Source organism: Poecilia latipinna, unplaced genomic scaffold (genome assembly GCF_001443285.1).
Source record: "Poecilia latipinna isolate Pla-1442-1.1 unplaced genomic scaffold, P_latipinna-1.0 Scaffold2805, whole genome shotgun sequence".
In the NCBI taxonomy this organism is placed as follows: Eukaryota; Metazoa; Chordata; class Actinopteri; order Cyprinodontiformes; family Poeciliidae; genus Poecilia; species Poecilia latipinna.
Genome location: NW_015115421.1, coordinates 48,730 through 67,183, shown reverse-complemented (window position 1 = coordinate 67,183; position 18,454 = coordinate 48,730). Strand labels below are relative to the sequence as shown.

Here is an 18,454-nt window from a genome sequence, read left to right as displayed (position 1 = left end):
GCAATCTCAGTTGTCATGACTTGCAGCCGGTGGGGAAGTAGAGTAGCATGATGTCCTGAATACACAGCTTTGTGAGGTTTTATTTTACTGATTGCGGTAAACTGGGTTAGAGCATCCACAGTTCTGCTTTTCCTCCTCAGCTCTAATGATATTCACTGTAAACGTTTTTCATGAGATTTTGATTAAATTTCCTTTAATTGCACATGTGCATACCTTACTCCCCAACCGACCATAGCCTGGCTTCTTTTAGAGACCATGCTACAACGATGGCCTGTTTCTTGGGAAGACATGTTGAATTATTCATGGAATAGGGTTGCTCTTAGCAGTAGATCGGTTGTGTTTTGCTGTAGTGAGCACGTACAGGGACAGCGATTAGCTACCTTTGTTGTTCAAGTAAGAACTCAAGTCTTTGGCTTGTGATTGGGCATGGAGTTTCGTCTTCACCTTGCCTTTTGCCAGTAATGTGTATTATATTTTGATGTGATTACCTCCTTTTTATGTCCTTTGCTGGAATTTATTTAATACATGTTACCCCCTTCAGCTGTGGAAAACTTGAAAGATTGAATTGGGCTGATGGTTTAGTCATTCAGCTCAGGTCTGCAGACTCAAAGTGACAACATGACTCCATCTAGTGGTGGAGTTGGGCAGCAGTGAAACTGTTTCCTATGCTTTTATTTTTTTCCTCTCTTAACGTGGCTGTTTCACTGTAGTTTTTAAAAGAAAAGCAAGCAACATGTGATGTAAAGTCATAAAATGATTTGTTTTGCTTGACGTGAAACATCCTAAACTGCTGACCTTTGTGACCCTTTGCACCGGATGCATCAAGGCCTGGTCAACTGGTTTACTGCTACATGGATTCAAATGAGGGTTTATTTACTTTTTTAGACTCCTTTATTTTCTCTTAAATGAGTTTGCCATTATCAAATGTATCAAAAAGGTTAAACCTTCTGTGGCTAAAGACTTTCTTTTTACTACTACTCCTGTTTTTAAAGAATGTAATTTGATTATGATAATCAGAATTGTAGATTGTTCGCTGGTCAGTCTGTATAGACCGTACGTATTGTGCCGATTTGCAGATTCTTTAAAGTATTGTGGATATATCTTTGGTGTGCTAACTGCTGTTCACTTAAGCTAGGGACACACTGACACCCTGGTTTTTGTTTCCTGACTGAAAGACTGGGATTCACACACTTACTGTAACTAACTTTGCCTGCTGAGGGACTGTGGGATGCTTCAGACTAAACTAAAGCCAAATGAACGCATCAAAATGCCACAGAAATTCTTGGGAAAGCAACAGTTTGAGCAAACAAACATATCAATAGGTGACGCTAATAAAAGCTACTCACCAGGAGACGGGATAGGCTGTTCTTTTGTTACACTTCCCCATGAAATGAATGAGACATATTTTAAAGTATGTTAAGTCTCAACTCGCATGTGAATCTGATTTGGATGGTGGTGACTGTTTTCTTTGTTGTATTCATGCTGAGAGGCATGAATATAACTCTCAATGTTGGCTTTAATCTAAAAATCTAAAGACAGTAATGTGTACAAATAAATATGAAGACACGATGAGAAATAAATTTGCATTATTTCCATAGTGTTGATGGTAACAAATGCAGGAAAAATGATGATTTTGATACCGTTTCCCAGCCTCTCTTACTCATTGGCCCTCGGCAACATGCATCTACAGTTGGTCAGTTCACACTATCCGAGTGCGTCCAGAGCTGCCTCGGAAAATTCAGACACGTTTGTTTGACTGTGACTGAGTTCAGGTCAGTTCTCTTCCAGGCTTCACCAACTCTCACACTACCAGATTTTCACTCCCTACAGATTGACCACAACTAGTGGAGACTGACACAGATTTTCCCTGATTGGGAATCGGGAGTGAAATCTGGCAAAAAATAAAAATAAAAAATGATGATTTTTTTTCTCTACTTTATCTTCTTTAGGAACATTTTACTAAGAAAACAGGACAATTTATTGCTAATGTTAGACTTTTCAGTGATGACATTGATGATAGGAATTGTAATCAACCCTGATTTTCCTCTGAACTCTTTCTTTTCCTTCATCATAATGTCCCACCACCGCCCATAAGCTTTAGCATCTTGCTCACTTAAAACTTGATTGGGAATAAAAATGACAATGAAAGTCCATCTAGCTGGACAAATGCAATTTTAGCAAGTAGAGTTGAATAGATGGCATAAAATATTAATCCAACAATTAATGTATACAAGTAGATATTTTTTTTTTTTTTTTTTGCATTTGCAGGAAAATACCTGCATGATACAGTGATACAAGAAAAAAAAGCCCTTTGGTGAAGCTTTTGAGTTCCTCAACTGACCAACCAAACAGTTCAGCTGTCGCAATGTTCTTTCATTAAGTTGTAAATATTCCACATTGAGTTTTCTTCTGTTGAACTTTTAGTTTGCTATTAAAAACAGAGTCACACTCAAGCGTTTTCTTTGTTTTCCTTACAGAGTGATCAGTGATCGAGTGTACCCTGAGGTCTCTGTGAAAACACACCACCCCCGGCAGGCTGGCCACACCCCCTCCCACCTGCCTCCATGTATCCTGAATCGACAACAGACTCTCCCGCCCGCCTCTCCCTCCGACAGACAGGCTCACCTGGCATGATCTACAGGTGAGCTGGTGCATGCTTACATCTGACTTATTTCGATCAGCTTAGAGAGAGCTTCTCAAATGGAGGATATTGCAATTAAAAGGCTTTTTTTTAGGGAATAGAGTAAACTCTTATTAAACCTACATATAGTGCACAGGGCTGATGGAATAGAAAATAGTCCAGATATTTGCAGAACTATTTTTAGGAAGGAAAATAGAATAGCTGAAATGTGACAAAGCAAATTTTGTTTCATGTAGTTCAACATTTTCCTATATATGTTTGTTGTGTCCTGCTATGTGTTGCTCTTACTTGTTTTGAACTTGTTCCACTTTTTGCCAATTTATAAACAAACTACAGTTGGCTACACTAGATTTCATTTAGGCGTATAAGAATAAATGGGTTTGAATGGAAACATGTCACATTTTTCAAACTTCTGTTTAAAACACTTGGAAATCAATGTATCATTTCTCTTCCACATCACCATGGTGAAGTTCACATTCCCTGCATTTTGCTAAATCACCAGCATGGGGTGCTAGAGACTCATCTGCTTAATATTCAAAGACAATAATGTCATTTTTTTTTTCTCAAAATCTTCATTGCTTTTCTTCATATTATCCATAATATTAAGAATATTGCATTTTATGATTCATAAAAGCACCAGGCAGGTATTAGATCCCCAATTTTAATAGGTTTGTGTAATAGGAAACATTTTATTGGCTCAAACTATTTCAGCCCACCAGCCTTATTAAGTTTTACTGAAAGGTTTACTGCAAGACGTATCCCCTGTCAGACGTACTAGCATATAACTGCATGCCATCTACCCTCCTTACTGCCTCATACACCATTCAGTGACGGCACAAAAATGACTCGGGTTGCAACATTATTCTAACTAAACGATTGACCAGACTTTTTAAAGTTATGACTGGCATATGGCATTTAATGATGCATAATAAGGTTGGTCAAAGTGTCTGAGTAAATGTCTTTTTATAAACATTGTTGGTTTGTAATAGTGTGCAATTCCATTCTGGTTTTCGTCTGCATTGTCTGTTCTTTGTATCTCAGTTTGTCTTTTTGCTGCAAAACAGTTTTTTTTTTTTTGTCGTTATTGTTTCTGTTTTTGGTATAAAAAAATCTATGAAGGAGCAGAAATGTACTATTTTTGCTTTGGCTTCCTGCTGATTTAGGTTGAATATGTGACTTTTTTTTTTCCATTCTCAGCATCATCTGTTTATACAGATTCTGTGCTAAATTTACTTTTATTTTCTTATTTTAATTTCAAAGTATAAAACATTTGTCAGTTTTACATCTTTTTATAGTTGTCTCTTTAGTTGTCTCTTTGCTTGTGGTAGATTATTTGATTGTGGTTTGTGTCTCTGTTTAGCTTTTTCTAATTGGTGTAAGACATTTTAAGTTGATCTTAAAGTTAGTTAGATCTCAGTACCAAACTTGTTTTGACCTTGGAACAAGTTTGGTCAAATAATTTTGACCTTGGAACATTCTTGAACCAAGTCAGCTGTTTATGTGGTGAAAAGTAATGCTGACTTTTACATTTTGACTGAAAAAGAAATGTTTCCATTGTTGCCGTTGGATTAAACTTTTTTGCAGTGAATGGGTATAAAAGAAACATTTATAGTAATTAACTGTGTTCAATAAAATATACTGATTGAAAACAGAGAGATTGACGTATAATAAAAAGAATTATGTAACTGAAAATTAGAAGTAGGTTTGCATAACAATGTACAGCACAACATATGTTAAAAAGTGTAAAACAATGTGCAGTAATGGAAATTACATGAATTTACACAAACATTTTGAACATATAAGTAACTACAAATAGCAGAAATATTGACTTATGATTTATTATATATAAATATGGAAGCATATATATATATAAAAAAGATGTTCTGCTTTCGCTGATTAAATTTAATTTCAAATTTTATCTTAGTTTTTGGACACCAAGCTTGGAATCTTAACTTAGTGGCAAAAGAAGCTTGATCTGACACTTTTTTAAAATTAGTGCAAAATGATTTTCAACACTGTTAGATCATGTAAAACTAGTCGTGGGGCGTTTTCTGATTACAATAAATACCAGTGCTTATAAAACATGCCATTTCACAAAAGGCAAAAAACTTTCCCTCATGCCCACAGTTCAGTCCTTTTAACAAGAGAACGTTCCAGAGTGACTTTAATTTTTTGTCACTTATAAAAGAGATAAATTATACTTTTGTTTCTCTGCAAAGAAACAGAAAACAAAACAGTAAACTATTCTGCACAGTATGTACGTTCCATTAAAATCGTGGAATTTTGTATTGATAGCATAATGTTCTGACATTTGCCTGTAAACATATCACCTAAGTAAAATCATATTTGAAATCAATCAAAAAACAATAAATGATAAAAAAAAAATACTGCTTAATTCTATCTGAGGAGCGGTTGGAATAATGCTGCTTTTTTGTTTTTGACGTTTTGCGCGACTTTCATCGCTCAAAAAGCTGGTGTATTTAATAAAGGTATTTAAGTGTAAGAATCTCACAACCTTTCATAAAAATCTATATAACAATACATGACTGTATTTTAACACTACTAGCAAAAGTTAATGCATCTGTATTTTTGGTTTAAATATTTAGTTTAGTACCACCGTCCTGTGGAGCCGTGATGTTTTGCTAACTTTTAATACTGTCAGAGTCAAATAGTGACTTGTCCTTGCGGGACATAAAATCTGCTTTGGTGTCATCTGACGGGATGTGCTGCTGGAAACCAAAATGTTTCAGAACGTGCTATCTGTGTTTCCTCCTGCTTCCACTTCTAGCACCGTACGCGGCTAAATGTTCTGATTCCACTTCACCTCTGTGTGTGCGCCACTAACACTGTTTCTTTCCTTTCTATATTAATGAAGTCTTTACTCTTTCCTCTTTTTCCTTGACGTCTTCAGCGCTCGTTATGGGAGCCCCAAACGACAGCTGCAGTTCTACAGGTACCACATCTGTCTCTGTATCTGACCATCACTGTGTTCTTTGTGACGGCATTGACAACGCTACTTTACTCTGAGTTCAGAATTTATTTTGTGTGATCTGTGTGTTTGTGAATTGTTTATTTATGTCTTTGTTTGCGACATTTCTGTGGTCTTTTATGTTTTATTTTACTGTACTAACCTTGCTGATGTGTCTAATACTTGCTGTTCTGTCATTTAAAACCATGCTCATCCATCTCCTGCAGCACAGATAACCTCTCGCCATCTACTGTTTAGCTGCCATTGCACATCCAGCATAAACCTGATAGTTGCAAATATAGATTTTGTTACATGGTTGCTCATGGAACCTTTAAATAAACAATAAATGTCTGCGTTTGGATGGATTTTTTTTCCCTTCTGTTTTTATTTTCTTTCCTTCGGTCATGACACTTGAGACGCCCGCTAATCCACTTGTCAATTGCCTACATGTGATGGATGCTCTCATCTTCTCCTGAAATGCCTTATAGACATTTTTTGATACATCTAAGCAAATATTCATATTCTTCTGTCATCATTTCCCGACCTCTTGGGAGTTGGATCTGATGTTTCTTTTTCTCCCTGAAACCAGAAGCTAAATCTTGATTCTTTCTGAGGAAAATAATCCTCTTCTTGTCAGGATGTAGATGGCCAGCCCTGTGGTTGCTTAAGAGCGAGGATCATGTTTTATAGTCCTAATATCCAGTTCCCATTCTGCGGATCCGGTTATAAAAACCCATGAGTAGGTGTCTGTGCTGGTAATGAGCTCACTATCATATATATTGAGAGAGAGTCGCTTCAACTCTGTACTGGTTAAAACAAACAAACAAAAAACACTTTTTACTGCTCAAATATACACCGCAAGTTGTCGGATTTCATGTTCTGCTTGATCATTGTGCTGATTTCTGTGAACATTTTAATGCCTGTCTTTGTTTACGGTTCAGACATTAGGGCTGAACAATTTAAGGAAAACATCGAACTGTGAAACCATCATATCATATCCAATGACCATATCGTCTGTGATTAACCCTCAACTTTTCTTATTCTTCCTCTTTTCTTTAATCATCATAATATCTCCACCCAATAACAGTGACCTTACAAGATAGTTCAACCGAGTCTCATTTGTGCTTGTGATATTGCTCTCATTGACATTGAAAAGCTGATGGTGATTCAACATTTGTGCAGGTCTCATCTCTTGACACCTTAGAACCATATGGATCGAGACAAGATGTGCAGGGTTGGTGAGATGACGAGGAAGAGTAGATGGAGGGAAATGCAATGTGTTGGAAAAAAAATCAGTATTTTTAAATTTATTTTTTATTTTTTTCACTTATTTCAGGAAGTGAAACTTTGACTTTAATGACCTTGGTATCATGGGTGACAAAACATAGTTGGATGCCCCCTTCCACTCTTTTTATTTTAGGTTTTACTTGCTCGTCCATAGATTTCAGCATGTAATATTTTAATAAAACAAAAAAGTTGTCAGTCCTGCTGCACCTCCAGAGTCCCGTGAACTCTCTGCTTGTTTGGTATTACACTCCTGTGTGAGTGATTTGTTCTTGGTGATGAAGCGGCACACAGCGGTCGTCTTACTGGTCCACATTTTCAGATTATTCAATTATTCCACAGCTGAAAATCTGACAGCAAACATGAATGTAGTTTTTTTTTTTTTTTTCAAGAAATTATGCAAAACTAGGTATAAAGAGCACTGAAAATAAAAATATCAGTTTAAATTTCATTGTATTATTTATTTTTTTCTCCAATAACAACATTAAAGACACTTCTAATCAGCTTTCACATATTCTGACCTTCCTATAATATCTTAATAAATTCAGTTAAATTAATATTTCTGATTAAAACACATCTGTTTTACTTTATGAATAGAAATGAATCCAGACACCCCTAAAGTATCACTGTACTGCACTAGTTTTATGAATATCCTTAAACTAAAACAGGTACTGCTGGTGAACTTACTTCTGTGTGGGATTCTTATAATATCACAGCATGCTGTAATCTTAATATCAATCTCAACATGTGTGGTTTACATCATTCTTTGCTTCTTGGTCCGGTGGTTTGTCTATATCTGTATACATGCTGTCTGTATTTGCATGAGTCTGTGTGTTTGTGCTCCCTATATGCACACTGCACCACCAAGTCATTACTGTCCAGCTCCCTCCATTCTTTCCTGTGGAACAACAATCAGAGGCTTTTAGTGCAAAAAGCTTTAGTGAATAATTCAGGGCTGATATTATTTGCTGCGGTCGGCAGAAACAAGGCGGACCACTAAACGCCACAAATGGATTCCTTGCATGAGATCTCACAGGGAGGTGATGGAGGAGGGAGAGGAGGAGGAGGAGGAGGAGGAGAGGTGTCTGTGCTGGTGGTAGAGTATGGCCCCGGCAGTGGGGAGGGAAGCACTCTGTGATTCACTAATTGGTTTAGACGTTTCCTAGTAAGACACTCCCAGTTTGGGTGGACCTGCTTCATGCCTGTCTGCAGTCTGAGTTTATAAAGGCAAACTGACACCCGACAGCCTCGCTCATGAGCCGGCCTTCAAGAAACCGGGTGAGTTTGAGGGAAGGGTTGCACTCTGCCAATGTGTCGAGTGCGATCGTTTGCGCGTCTGCTTTTGTGTGCGAAGTTATTTCCTGTGCGTGTGGCCTGCATGCAGCCAAGCCTGAAGTCTCCTGATTTTACACCTTCTGCTTGATTCATGCAAAACCAGTTTATGAAGAAAAAAAAAGGAGAAATTTACTGACCAGAGACCGACTTTGTGATATCAGGATAGCGTCAGCGACGAGACAAACATTTGATCTGTTGTTGGATGCTTAAAAACTGCAGCATTGTTTTTCTTGCCAGTTTAAATGGCACGCTTAATGACTAATCAGGAACTTAATTCTATGTTTTAAAGACTAAAATCTTAGTTTTAAACAGGATTTTGCATTCAGCCTCACTGGGGCTATGTGAGATCATTGCCTCAATGCAGAGAAAGTGCTTTTCCATTTAGCATTTTTTGTTAGCAGGCATTTAAAGGATCAATATAGTCTGGAGTTTAAGACGCTGTACATTTCAAACCAGCACTGCAGTTTAGTTTGAAGTTAAGAATTAAGAAGATATTGTTCATTATAATTCTTAAATTTCTGACTAGTTATTAAAATCTGACTGTTGTCCCTAGTAGGTTTAGATTATTTGTTTCTATTATAGCGATTATCTTGCAGAATATGTAACAAAAAGGAAGTTTGCATGTTTTTAAGTCGGTTTTTGTTTAAATTGAACATATATCACTTAATTAAAAGCATATTACTCTTTAGTATAATTTGAAGAAACAAAACATTTCGTATCATTTACATGCTGTATATTTGAATGTTTTCTGACAATACATCGTTATATGTATCATCATACATAATAATAGTGCATGACTGTGCTGTTGTTGTTCATTATGATACCCCACCTGTACTGCAGCAGAGGTTTTGTTGTCAGTGCTTTCTGGTGGATTTGGTATTAAGTTGCATTCTTTTATTTATTGTGACGCAAATGCAGTGCTGCCCTCTGTTGAGTGACTTCAGGAAAATACTGTTTGTAGAGGCGAATTATGGAGGGAATCAGGGAAATGGCTTTAACAAGGTAGATTATGTTGATTTGTTACACACAGAGTGGTTGATTTTGTGTCATTTTGATGGTTATGACTTTACACTTAATGAAAATCAAAAATTACTCTTCTGAGAAAATATGAGTATGACATTAGACCAATAAAAATAACTCCTAGTGAAGAAGGTGACAGTCGTGTAGCTCTGCAGAGATGAAGGTTGCTTTAATAGAGGCCGTTTGCATCGTTGCCTCCGGTGTCTCTCCTCTGCTCCTCCTGACAGTCCTCCTCTATTCGCAGTGAGGTTCAGGACAGGTCAGCTCATTGAACCATACGCAGTGATACCATGGTCAATAAAACAGGTTTGGGTCCTGCGGACGCCAAGTTCTGCTGAGAAATGAAATCAGCATCTTCATAAAAACTTGCCAGCAGAGAGAAGCAGGAAGAGCCCTGAAATGTCCTGGTTGACAGCAGTGCTGACTGTAGACTTGATAAAACTCAGAGGACCACCGGCAGCAGATGACTCGACTCCCCAAATTATCCCCGCCTGTGGAAAGTTCACACTGGACTTTGAGCAGTTTGGATTCTGTACTTCTTCACTCTCCCTCCAGATGCTCAGACCCTGACTTTCAAGTGAAGTGCAGAATTTACTTTCGTCTAAATAAATGATTTTGAATTGCCGCTCAACAACCCGGCCATTTTTCGTCTTATCTTAGGTAAGACACTTCTGATGTTATCTCTAGTTCAGGAGTTGCTTCACGCAATGACAGCTGTTGCCTTTGTCTCATGGCTCTTCACATTCCTGCTGCTTGTATGCTTCTTTTCTGCCATAGTTTTTCCTTCCACTAAACTCTATGCTTGGATACAGATCTGTGAACTACAGCTTCTTTATCAGCTGCCTTTTGTGTATTACCTTGTTTGTACAGGGTGTGAGTGACTGTCAGCGTGAGCCAGTGTGATTGTGACACCATAACATAACATGGCTAATTTTATTGGTTTGATGTTGTAAAATTTTCTGAGAAACAAAATTTTTGGTTGCTCATTAGCTTTAAACCATAATCATCAAAGTTGGCAGAAATAGTGGAATTTTTTAATTGAAAGACTGAAATACATTTACTTTTTGGACTGCTTTTTTTTCTTTATACACCTGTTTGTTTGGCACGTCGATCGATGTTGTTTCGGTGCGTGGAGACCTCTTAAACCCCGTCATTGTGCATTCTTGAAGAATTTTATAACTTTGCTCCAAAATCAGAAACGATAGCAGGAATGTGGCCCTCATTTTGCCCAGTGCATGTTTGAATGTCGCTCCTTTGCAGTCAGCATGTGTCCTTTTTTCGTCCTACTCTTTAATCACCAGCAAGTCGGTCACCTGGATGCTCCCTCTCAGTGTAACCCTGCCAATGCGTACCTGTAAGGGGAGGGTGTTGCTGGGCTTTGTTGCGCGACTCTGATTACAGGATGCATGGCCGTGTGCTGCCCCAAGCAGGAGAGCTTTTTTTTTTTTTCTTTTTTTTTTTACATGGGAGCAGGTGCTATTTAAGGAGGTGACTGTCCCCTGCCAGCTCCTCGCTTCATCCGTGTCACTACTTTACTTTTCGCTGCACGGGTCAACCCAGCATCCCAACAAAGTGGAGAAAGAGGAGGAGGGAGCATGTTTTCAGGAGGGTATGCTGGTGGCCCCCGAGGGGTCCCCATCAAGCTCAAGTCCAGTCACTGTCCTCCTGAAAATCCTCAGATCCCCAAACCGCCAGCGCCAAGCAGCGGTGTTCGGAAGAGCAGCAGCAGCGGCAGCGGCAAGATGTTGTCTATGTCCTACAGCGAGAGCATCCGGAGCGGGATCAACCGCTACCACTCGGACCAGGGGCTCAACCAGCCGCCGTCCCGGCCCACCGACCAGGTGGAGCTGCAGAGGCTGCGGGAGCAGAGGATCGCCGCTCAGATTAAGAACATGGAAGACTTTCTGAAGATGAATGGCTTAGCGCTGGAGGAGTGTGTGTCTTTTCAGACAGGCATGAAGTACAGGTAAGAGAGAGGCAGAGTGGGACCGGGCTCTAGGTGCTCCGTGGATCGGGACAGGGACACGGGGGTTATGGCTGAAGAGATCTCAGCCTGAGGGCATCTCCTGAACAGGTGTGGGCAGTTTTTAGTGTGACTTTGGGGATATTTCCCCCCATTCAACTCAGACTTGTTGATTTATATTCCAGTAATTATTTTTGAACTGAAGCTGAAATAACTGTTTATTCATCAAGTTATTCTTGGTAATATCACCTTAGCTGTGCTGTTTCCTCTGATCAGACCGCTCTCATGCAGAGGTACCGTTACCCAGGTTTTATTTTCATCATCTAGGTCGGTGGCATATTTGCTCAACTGCATGGGAAGGACAGACCGCTCCGTAAGGATTTACCTGGCCCCGTAAATTCTTCTTCTCCCCTTCATCACACAGTCTTTCGTCTTTGTTGATCTGTGCTTTACCACCCAATATTCAGAGATTGGCAAACATTTATCCCCTTTAGTTCTATGAAAATGACAGTATTTCAATCATATATATACTGCATTATAATTCACATTTTTAAAGGTCAAAAGTTCCACAGCTCAATAAATATTTGTATATGTGACCATTTTCAGAAAAATTTAAATAAATTAAATACGTAAATTACATTTTTATCATACAGACTATTGTAAATTATTTTTTTAAATGACCGATTAGTAATTATTCTCCTTTTAATTTTAATAATTTCTAAACTTTAGTTATTATATGTTGAAGGCATATCTAATCATTTCTTGCCATAGTTTTGTGTTATGGCTTATCGCAAATTAATTTTCTGTTCTTTTTGATGGGTGAGACCAACTATAGATAGTTTTTTTTCTTTTTTTATTATTTTATAATGGTCTAAAAAAAATGTATTTAGTTAATCAATCTTAATTTTACTTAAATGATCAAATGCTAAATGCTTATTTAATAATCGATCTGATATTCTCCATCATAGACGTTCTGCCTTATCTTGCACTGTATAACCAGAAAAAAATGACTTATGTTAAAAACTTAAGTATAATGCTGAATATGTAACCTGCATGTATGCAAGACTCCAATAACTAATCTTTAATGTTTTCAACATAAACTTTATTATGCTGTCTAAAGTATTGCAGTAGAAACACTTCAAAAGTTTCTGAATGCCAAGTTCAGAGTGGTGTAAAACTTTAATTTGTAAGTTTCTATTTCTTTCTTCCCCTACTTTTATTTCTAATATTTATAAGCTATTGTGTGGGCATGATTTAAAATACTGATATCAAGATGGTAAAGAAGCTGTTTTCTTTTTTTCTTTTTTTTTTTTTTACCTGGGCTGTTGACCTGACTGAGCACCAGGCAGAGCATCTGCTGTGTTGGCTGATGTCTGGCCTGTTTAACTGATGTTGTTATTGTTGTGGACATGGATAGTTTCCATCACACAAAGGCTCAGCTGCTGTTGCTTTTCACTCAGACCAGCGACTAGAAAACTGGAACAGTTGGCAGCTCTTACTCAGTGTTGCTGTCGCCTGCAGGACGCGTCTCATGTAGGAGCCTGTAGTTATCTTCCAGCTGTGTAACGTCCACTCGCTGGCCAATGAGCAGTTTTCTGCTCAGCTTAGAAACTTTCCAAAGTCTCTGCATAATCGTTTTTGGAATTTGTTAGTTTCTGTTGTGTTTAATGAACTCAAGAGTATCTCTTACCAGTCAGCTGATCTGAGAGAGGACCTCTTGCCAGGATGCCTTGTACTGCAATCATCCTCGCTTCTGTAATTAGGACTGCAACCTGGTCAGCAAGTACATGGCACCTCTGACTCAGCCTCATCATTATTTCAGCTGTGTGGTCAGGAAGAGAGGCTCACTTCCATTTACTTTAACCACAGTTTCAAACATGTACAGGCTGAAGTGTGTTGTTTTATGGTCACTAATGGCTCCGCATGCACATATTTTAGCACAAATATCTACACAAATGCATCTGCTTTGAGAAAAATGCAGAAGTTTTCTTTTTTAGAGGCTCCTGGTTTCTTTAGCAAAGAATAGAAATGACATTCTAAGTTTATTGATGTTACATTAGACAGGATGAGCAGTTTTTATTCAAACCCATTTCAACCTTCTGTAATTGTTTTACTATTACTGTACTATGCATCCATTATATTTCAACTTCCTGGGAATAGCAATACATTTCAAGGAGGTAAAGGAGCCGACTTGAGTTCAGCGAGACGGGAAGCTTTGTGTCTCCTGCTCTATTAGGAGGACTGAGGCAGTATAGAATGACTTAATGCTAATGGATGTAGTAATGACATCCATTTAGGTCAGAGGTCAAACTCTTTTTAATGAGAGTAGCTGCGGGGGGTAGAAAGTTACAGACAAAAGGTTGCGGGTCAAAATTTACCAGTGTTTGTTGTCAAAGCACATAAGTTAATGCTTTTCAGATGTCTAATGTCAAGGTATTCATGCAGACATATGAGCCTGACTTGAAACATCGTATTTTGAAGTCAGAAAAATTTTACTGGTAATAGTCTCAAAAATTACTGATCGTGTCGGCAGTTTTTGCATAACGTTTGTCGTTATCCAGCATATGCAGCTGCTATGTGTTTCTCATAGCTGGCTTTTTGCTTGTCTGAGATCAGACTCTGAGTTGTGGATTTTAATAGAACTTCATAAAGTGTACATCAATCAGTGAGGCCACTCGTGTGATATTTTGATCATACTCTGAGTGAATATGGCAATAAATACGTCCAGTTTACTTCTGTAGTTTTCAGACTTCACTCTAGTTCTGGTCTTTTTCAGTAATGGGTTTGACTTGTAGTGATGGTGAAAAAGGTGTGACAGAATTTGAACCAACAAGGCTGACATAACCTGGTTTGTGTTGAACTCCAACACAGCTTTGTTCAGATCTGCAAAAAGTTGAAGAATGACAAACGGTGGGAGTTACCAGCATTTAGATGGATGCTGACCAGCAAGGCTTTAGGATGCATTTATTCAAAACTTTACATACAATGACAATGCATCTTAATTGAATGTAAGTTGGGAGATGAAATTACTTTTGTACTTTTGAATCCCTATCCAGTAGCATAACTGACAGTTTTCATTTGATTTATTTTGTTAGTTTTACACAACATATAAATGGATACACACCTTTCGAAAAGTTCCACTTTTGCTTCACAAGTCTGACCTCAACTGAAGCACATGTGACCTCCAAGGCTTTAGATTTTGCTCCAGGATTATTTGTGACGTTCTGAATTGTGAATGAATTGTGACTGATGTTGAACACTCCTGGAAAGGTTCATCATCGCTCCGTGTTTTCTCCATTTCTGGATAGTGGCCCTCGCTGTGGTTCACTGCAGAGCCAAACCTTTAGTTATAATAACCCAGACTGATAGATGTCAGTGAATGTTTCTTATCTGTTCTTGAGGTGTTTGACATTGGCACGTTATGTGTTACTTCTTGAGATACTTCATGATGTCACACAGGTTATATTTAGGTAATTTCTTTATTCTACAAGTCGGGCATCAATCAGGTCTGGATTAAATAAGGATTAAAGAAGGATGGTGATTTATTTTTGATGGGTGGATGGATAGCTGGTTATTGCAGACTCGAAGTCCAAATCACATAAAAGAACAATCAATAAAATCAAAATGATATTTATGGGTTGGTCTTTTGATTGCTTTTTTCTTTATTAAATGAAAACATCATTCTGACTTCATGCAGTTTTACTTGTCTGATGTCAAACTTTGTTTTATGATCAGAAACATTCAAGACAGAACACACAACACAGAAAACAAATCTGTAAGGAAGCAAACACTTTTTCACAGCACTCCTATTTACATAAACAATTTTTTTAGCTTGCCACCTGCATAATCAAATATAAGTTTTTATAATCCTACTTATACTGTCAGAATTTTTCCTCATTCAAGGTATTCTACAGTCAAAATATCTTAGCATCTTTTTTTTTTTTTTTTTTTACCAACCCTACACTGAAAGATTTGCCTGTAAGGATGCATTAACTGATCTTTTCCACTGGGTGGCGCAACTGCTCCACTGAAGCGACTAAACAGCCAGGAGTAAATCATTCAAGTGCCTCCCACTGCTTTTAATGATATAATGCAGTCATTGAGAGCATCAGTCTTTGCACTCCTACACTACACACAATTCTGTCAAATTACTGCTTTCTTTTTTTTTCTTTTTTTCCACATGAGCACAGCTTTTTATTGAAAGCAGGACAGGAAATGAGTAAAGCTGTTTGAAATACAACCGATCATAAAATGGGATTGTGTGGAAAGGCTACTGCTGTTAAACTATGTGCCGTTGCTTTGGAGTATCATTCAAATATTATTACTTTTATGTTTTTTATGCTTCGAGACGCTTGACGTTATTATTATTAGTAGGTCTGCAGAATGTATTTCTTTCTGGGCTTCTGTGACGTTGCTCTGCAGGCAATCCCCAACTTGTGAGCTAAATTTAGCAGCCAGCTCGTATCTCCAGCTGCAGCTGGATACAGCCGAATGGGGCTGCATGTTAACCCGTTCAAACCTGAGGGATCCTCTAACCAAGGAAATCACAATACTTTTGTTTTGCGCAAGGCCTATGTAGCTCAACCTGTACATCCACAAGTTATCTGCCTCCACACCCTGTATCTCCGATGAGCCCAGCACAGTCATCTGATGGTGACGCTAAGGGGTCTGGAGTGAAATAGATTTGGTGCTTCAGTGGTGACGTTTCCAGTTGCTCTTAGAGCTGACTCTGATTGGCCTGGTCTGACAGCTTGTCAAAATGTTCTAGTCAGAACCGTAGCGTGGGCACGAGAGGTGGAAATGCCAGAGATTACACAATTCAGCTTGTTGCATTTCCATGTAAACAGTCTTATTAGGCAGCTTAAGTTAATATCCAAAAATTTTAACTTAAATTATTACTGGAGTGTTATTTATTTATTTATTTAAAGATGTTTGATTTGAACTTGTATGTAGATATATATTCCATCTGCCTCGGATCAGATGAGAGTGGCATAGCAGTGATTTGTGATTGCTTCAGTTCCTGCAGCCTCTTAAATGTCTAAAGTCTCTAAAGTTATAACTAATTCATAGATGGAATTTTTGTTCGAAGCCTGAATAAAAAAATAGTTCTCACCTGAAGTGATTTGGGTAGTTTTTGGTTCTTCACAAAACAACCGTTTCATTGTAATGGCACTCTGCTTTGCAAAAACCATATGGATGCCTTTTTACTTTTTCACTTTTTCCTACATTACACACTTTGCAGTGCTTCTTTTTGGTGGAAAGAGAGTTCCTGTGAACATTTGGTCTAAATCATCTCATTGTGGCTCTGGTTGCATGCTTAATGGTGGCTTGTTGGAAGATGAACTTCGACACACATTCATGGTTTTTTTTGGAACCTTTAACAGGTTTTCTTCCACGATTGCTCTGTGTTTGGCTGAACTTCATCAAATGTTTGTTCACTAAAGATCTCTAACAAACCTCTCAGGCCTTCACAAAAGAGCTGCTGTTTATACTAAGTTTAATTGATGCACAGATGGATTAAATCTGCTGACATAGTGGCTTATTATAACAGTTATTGCTCTGGACTTTATCAAAGGGAAGATGCTAAGCCCAAATGTACACCACACTTTTCAGATAAAACCATTGGAAAACCATCCGTCACTTATGCAGTACATACAGTTATGTATGCACTATACATATGTTCATCCTGTAATTTGTGTCTTTCAGACATTTTGATGAATGAAATAAACTGATGTCTGTGGTTGTAATGTGACAAACCCTATGTGACAGTACTTCCATAGGGACTGTATCAGCTGCACTTTTCCATTGCTGATACAAACAGATTGTTAATAAAGGTAACGGAACATCTTGAAATATATTTCCTAATTTTGTGTTTTATAATTGTGGCTTCTTGTTAAAGCCCTTTTTCAGAACCTAATATTAATGGCACTAGAAAGTTTTAGACATGTTTTATTTTATTTTGCTGTACTCTTTTATACAAAAAGGCCTAGAAATATCCGAGGGAATCTCTGTGCTGCGTTTGCTATTCATAGCAGACATTTCAAAAGTCCTTTACTCTTTACCTAATCTGATTTTGCGGCCGTGATGGTACGCCTTACATATCGGGCTCTTGAGATCCTCAGTGGTGGAAGATGCTAAACTTATTGATCAGGAACAGGAAGATGACCATCCTGCAGCTGTTCTGCATTTTTCTCTTGTACGTTTCGCTGAGAATTTTACTTTTGTGTTTGTAATTTGGCTTTAACGATCTGAAACCATATTAAATCCTGTGCGCAGCTCGTCTGATCTTTTTATTTTTTTTTATTTTCCAACAAGTTTTAAAGGAATGACTAAATGTTTCTGGGTCTGATTGAGTCTGCTTGCATCAGCCCAACATGTGCTGTTGCCTTCTAAATAATGGAAAGCATGTCTGAAAGAGGCTGCAGCGTCTGCCTTATTTGTTTCCAGAAGCCTTGTAGATGCTAAAAAAAATCACTCTGAGCATTATTATGTTCAGAACTTTCTCTTTTACCATACTAAATGAGCTTTCTATTGTACTTAATATGCTGCATTAGTGTTAAATGTCCTCTAAGCTACAATAGATCCAGAACTTAAATGTTACACTTGTGTTTCTGAGGCTGTGCAGTTAAATTGTACTTAACTGAAGCGCTTCTTATCTACAAGTCCGAAGCCGTTCCGGCGAAGAAATCCCTCTGAGGCTTTTCAGAGTTTTCTGTGGTTTTGTGAGTGCTGCACATTTAATGCAGAGGGAAATTATTTTCAGTTTCACAGTCGACCGGTCTTCCAGAATTGCATCTAAACTGGGTCTTCATTTTAACACAGGTGCTGTTGTGATAAAAACCCGGGACTATTTCGAATTGTGTCAGTGATTGTGTCTAATAAACCTGTAAGGAATGTTTATTTTTATTGTGCCTTTCGTCAAGGTTTTTTTTTCCTTGCATGCTGTTGAGAAACTGATTTAGTCACGTCTATGCAGCCAAGTTGCAGCTGCCTTGTTTCTGTGCTCTGCCAGACGAGATCATTTGGCAACTCTGAGTAAATCAGAACCTTTTGTGTGATGGAATCGGTTTAACCCACGTGAGCATAGATTAAATAAGTCACTGCAATGCAAACTATCCTGTCTGAGTTTATTGGTGTAAATATTATTTGTATAAAGTTTGATTCCCACATTTCTGGTCACGGCATATTGGGTCGCCTCGTCTTTCCGCTGCGGTGCTCCGTGTGATGGGAAACACTTGTGCCT

The 18,454-nt window shown here is 38.1% G+C and overlaps 1 protein-coding gene across 4 annotated transcripts in view; it reads left to right on the top strand.

The window, feature by feature from the left end:
* The first annotated feature begins 2,475 nt into the window (after positions 1–2,475).
* Positions 2,476–18,454, top strand: part of kcnab2a (potassium voltage-gated channel subfamily A regulatory beta subunit 2a) — a 64,680-nt gene continuing 48,701 nt past the window's right edge. Inside the window, exons 1-2 of one of the 4 annotated variants that reach the window (XM_015021549.1) lie at positions 2,476–2,641; positions 5,553–5,594. In XM_015021549.1, coding sequence (XP_014877035.1) covers positions 2,565–2,641; positions 5,553–5,594 — 119 coding nt within the window. In that variant the 5' untranslated portion in view covers positions 2,476–2,564. Of the gene's footprint in view, positions 2,642–5,552; positions 5,595–8,080; positions 8,172–10,927; positions 11,215–18,454 lie in introns of those variants that run through there. The other 3 variants (XM_015021545.1, XM_015021550.1, XM_015021547.1) reach the window with 3 other exon arrangements.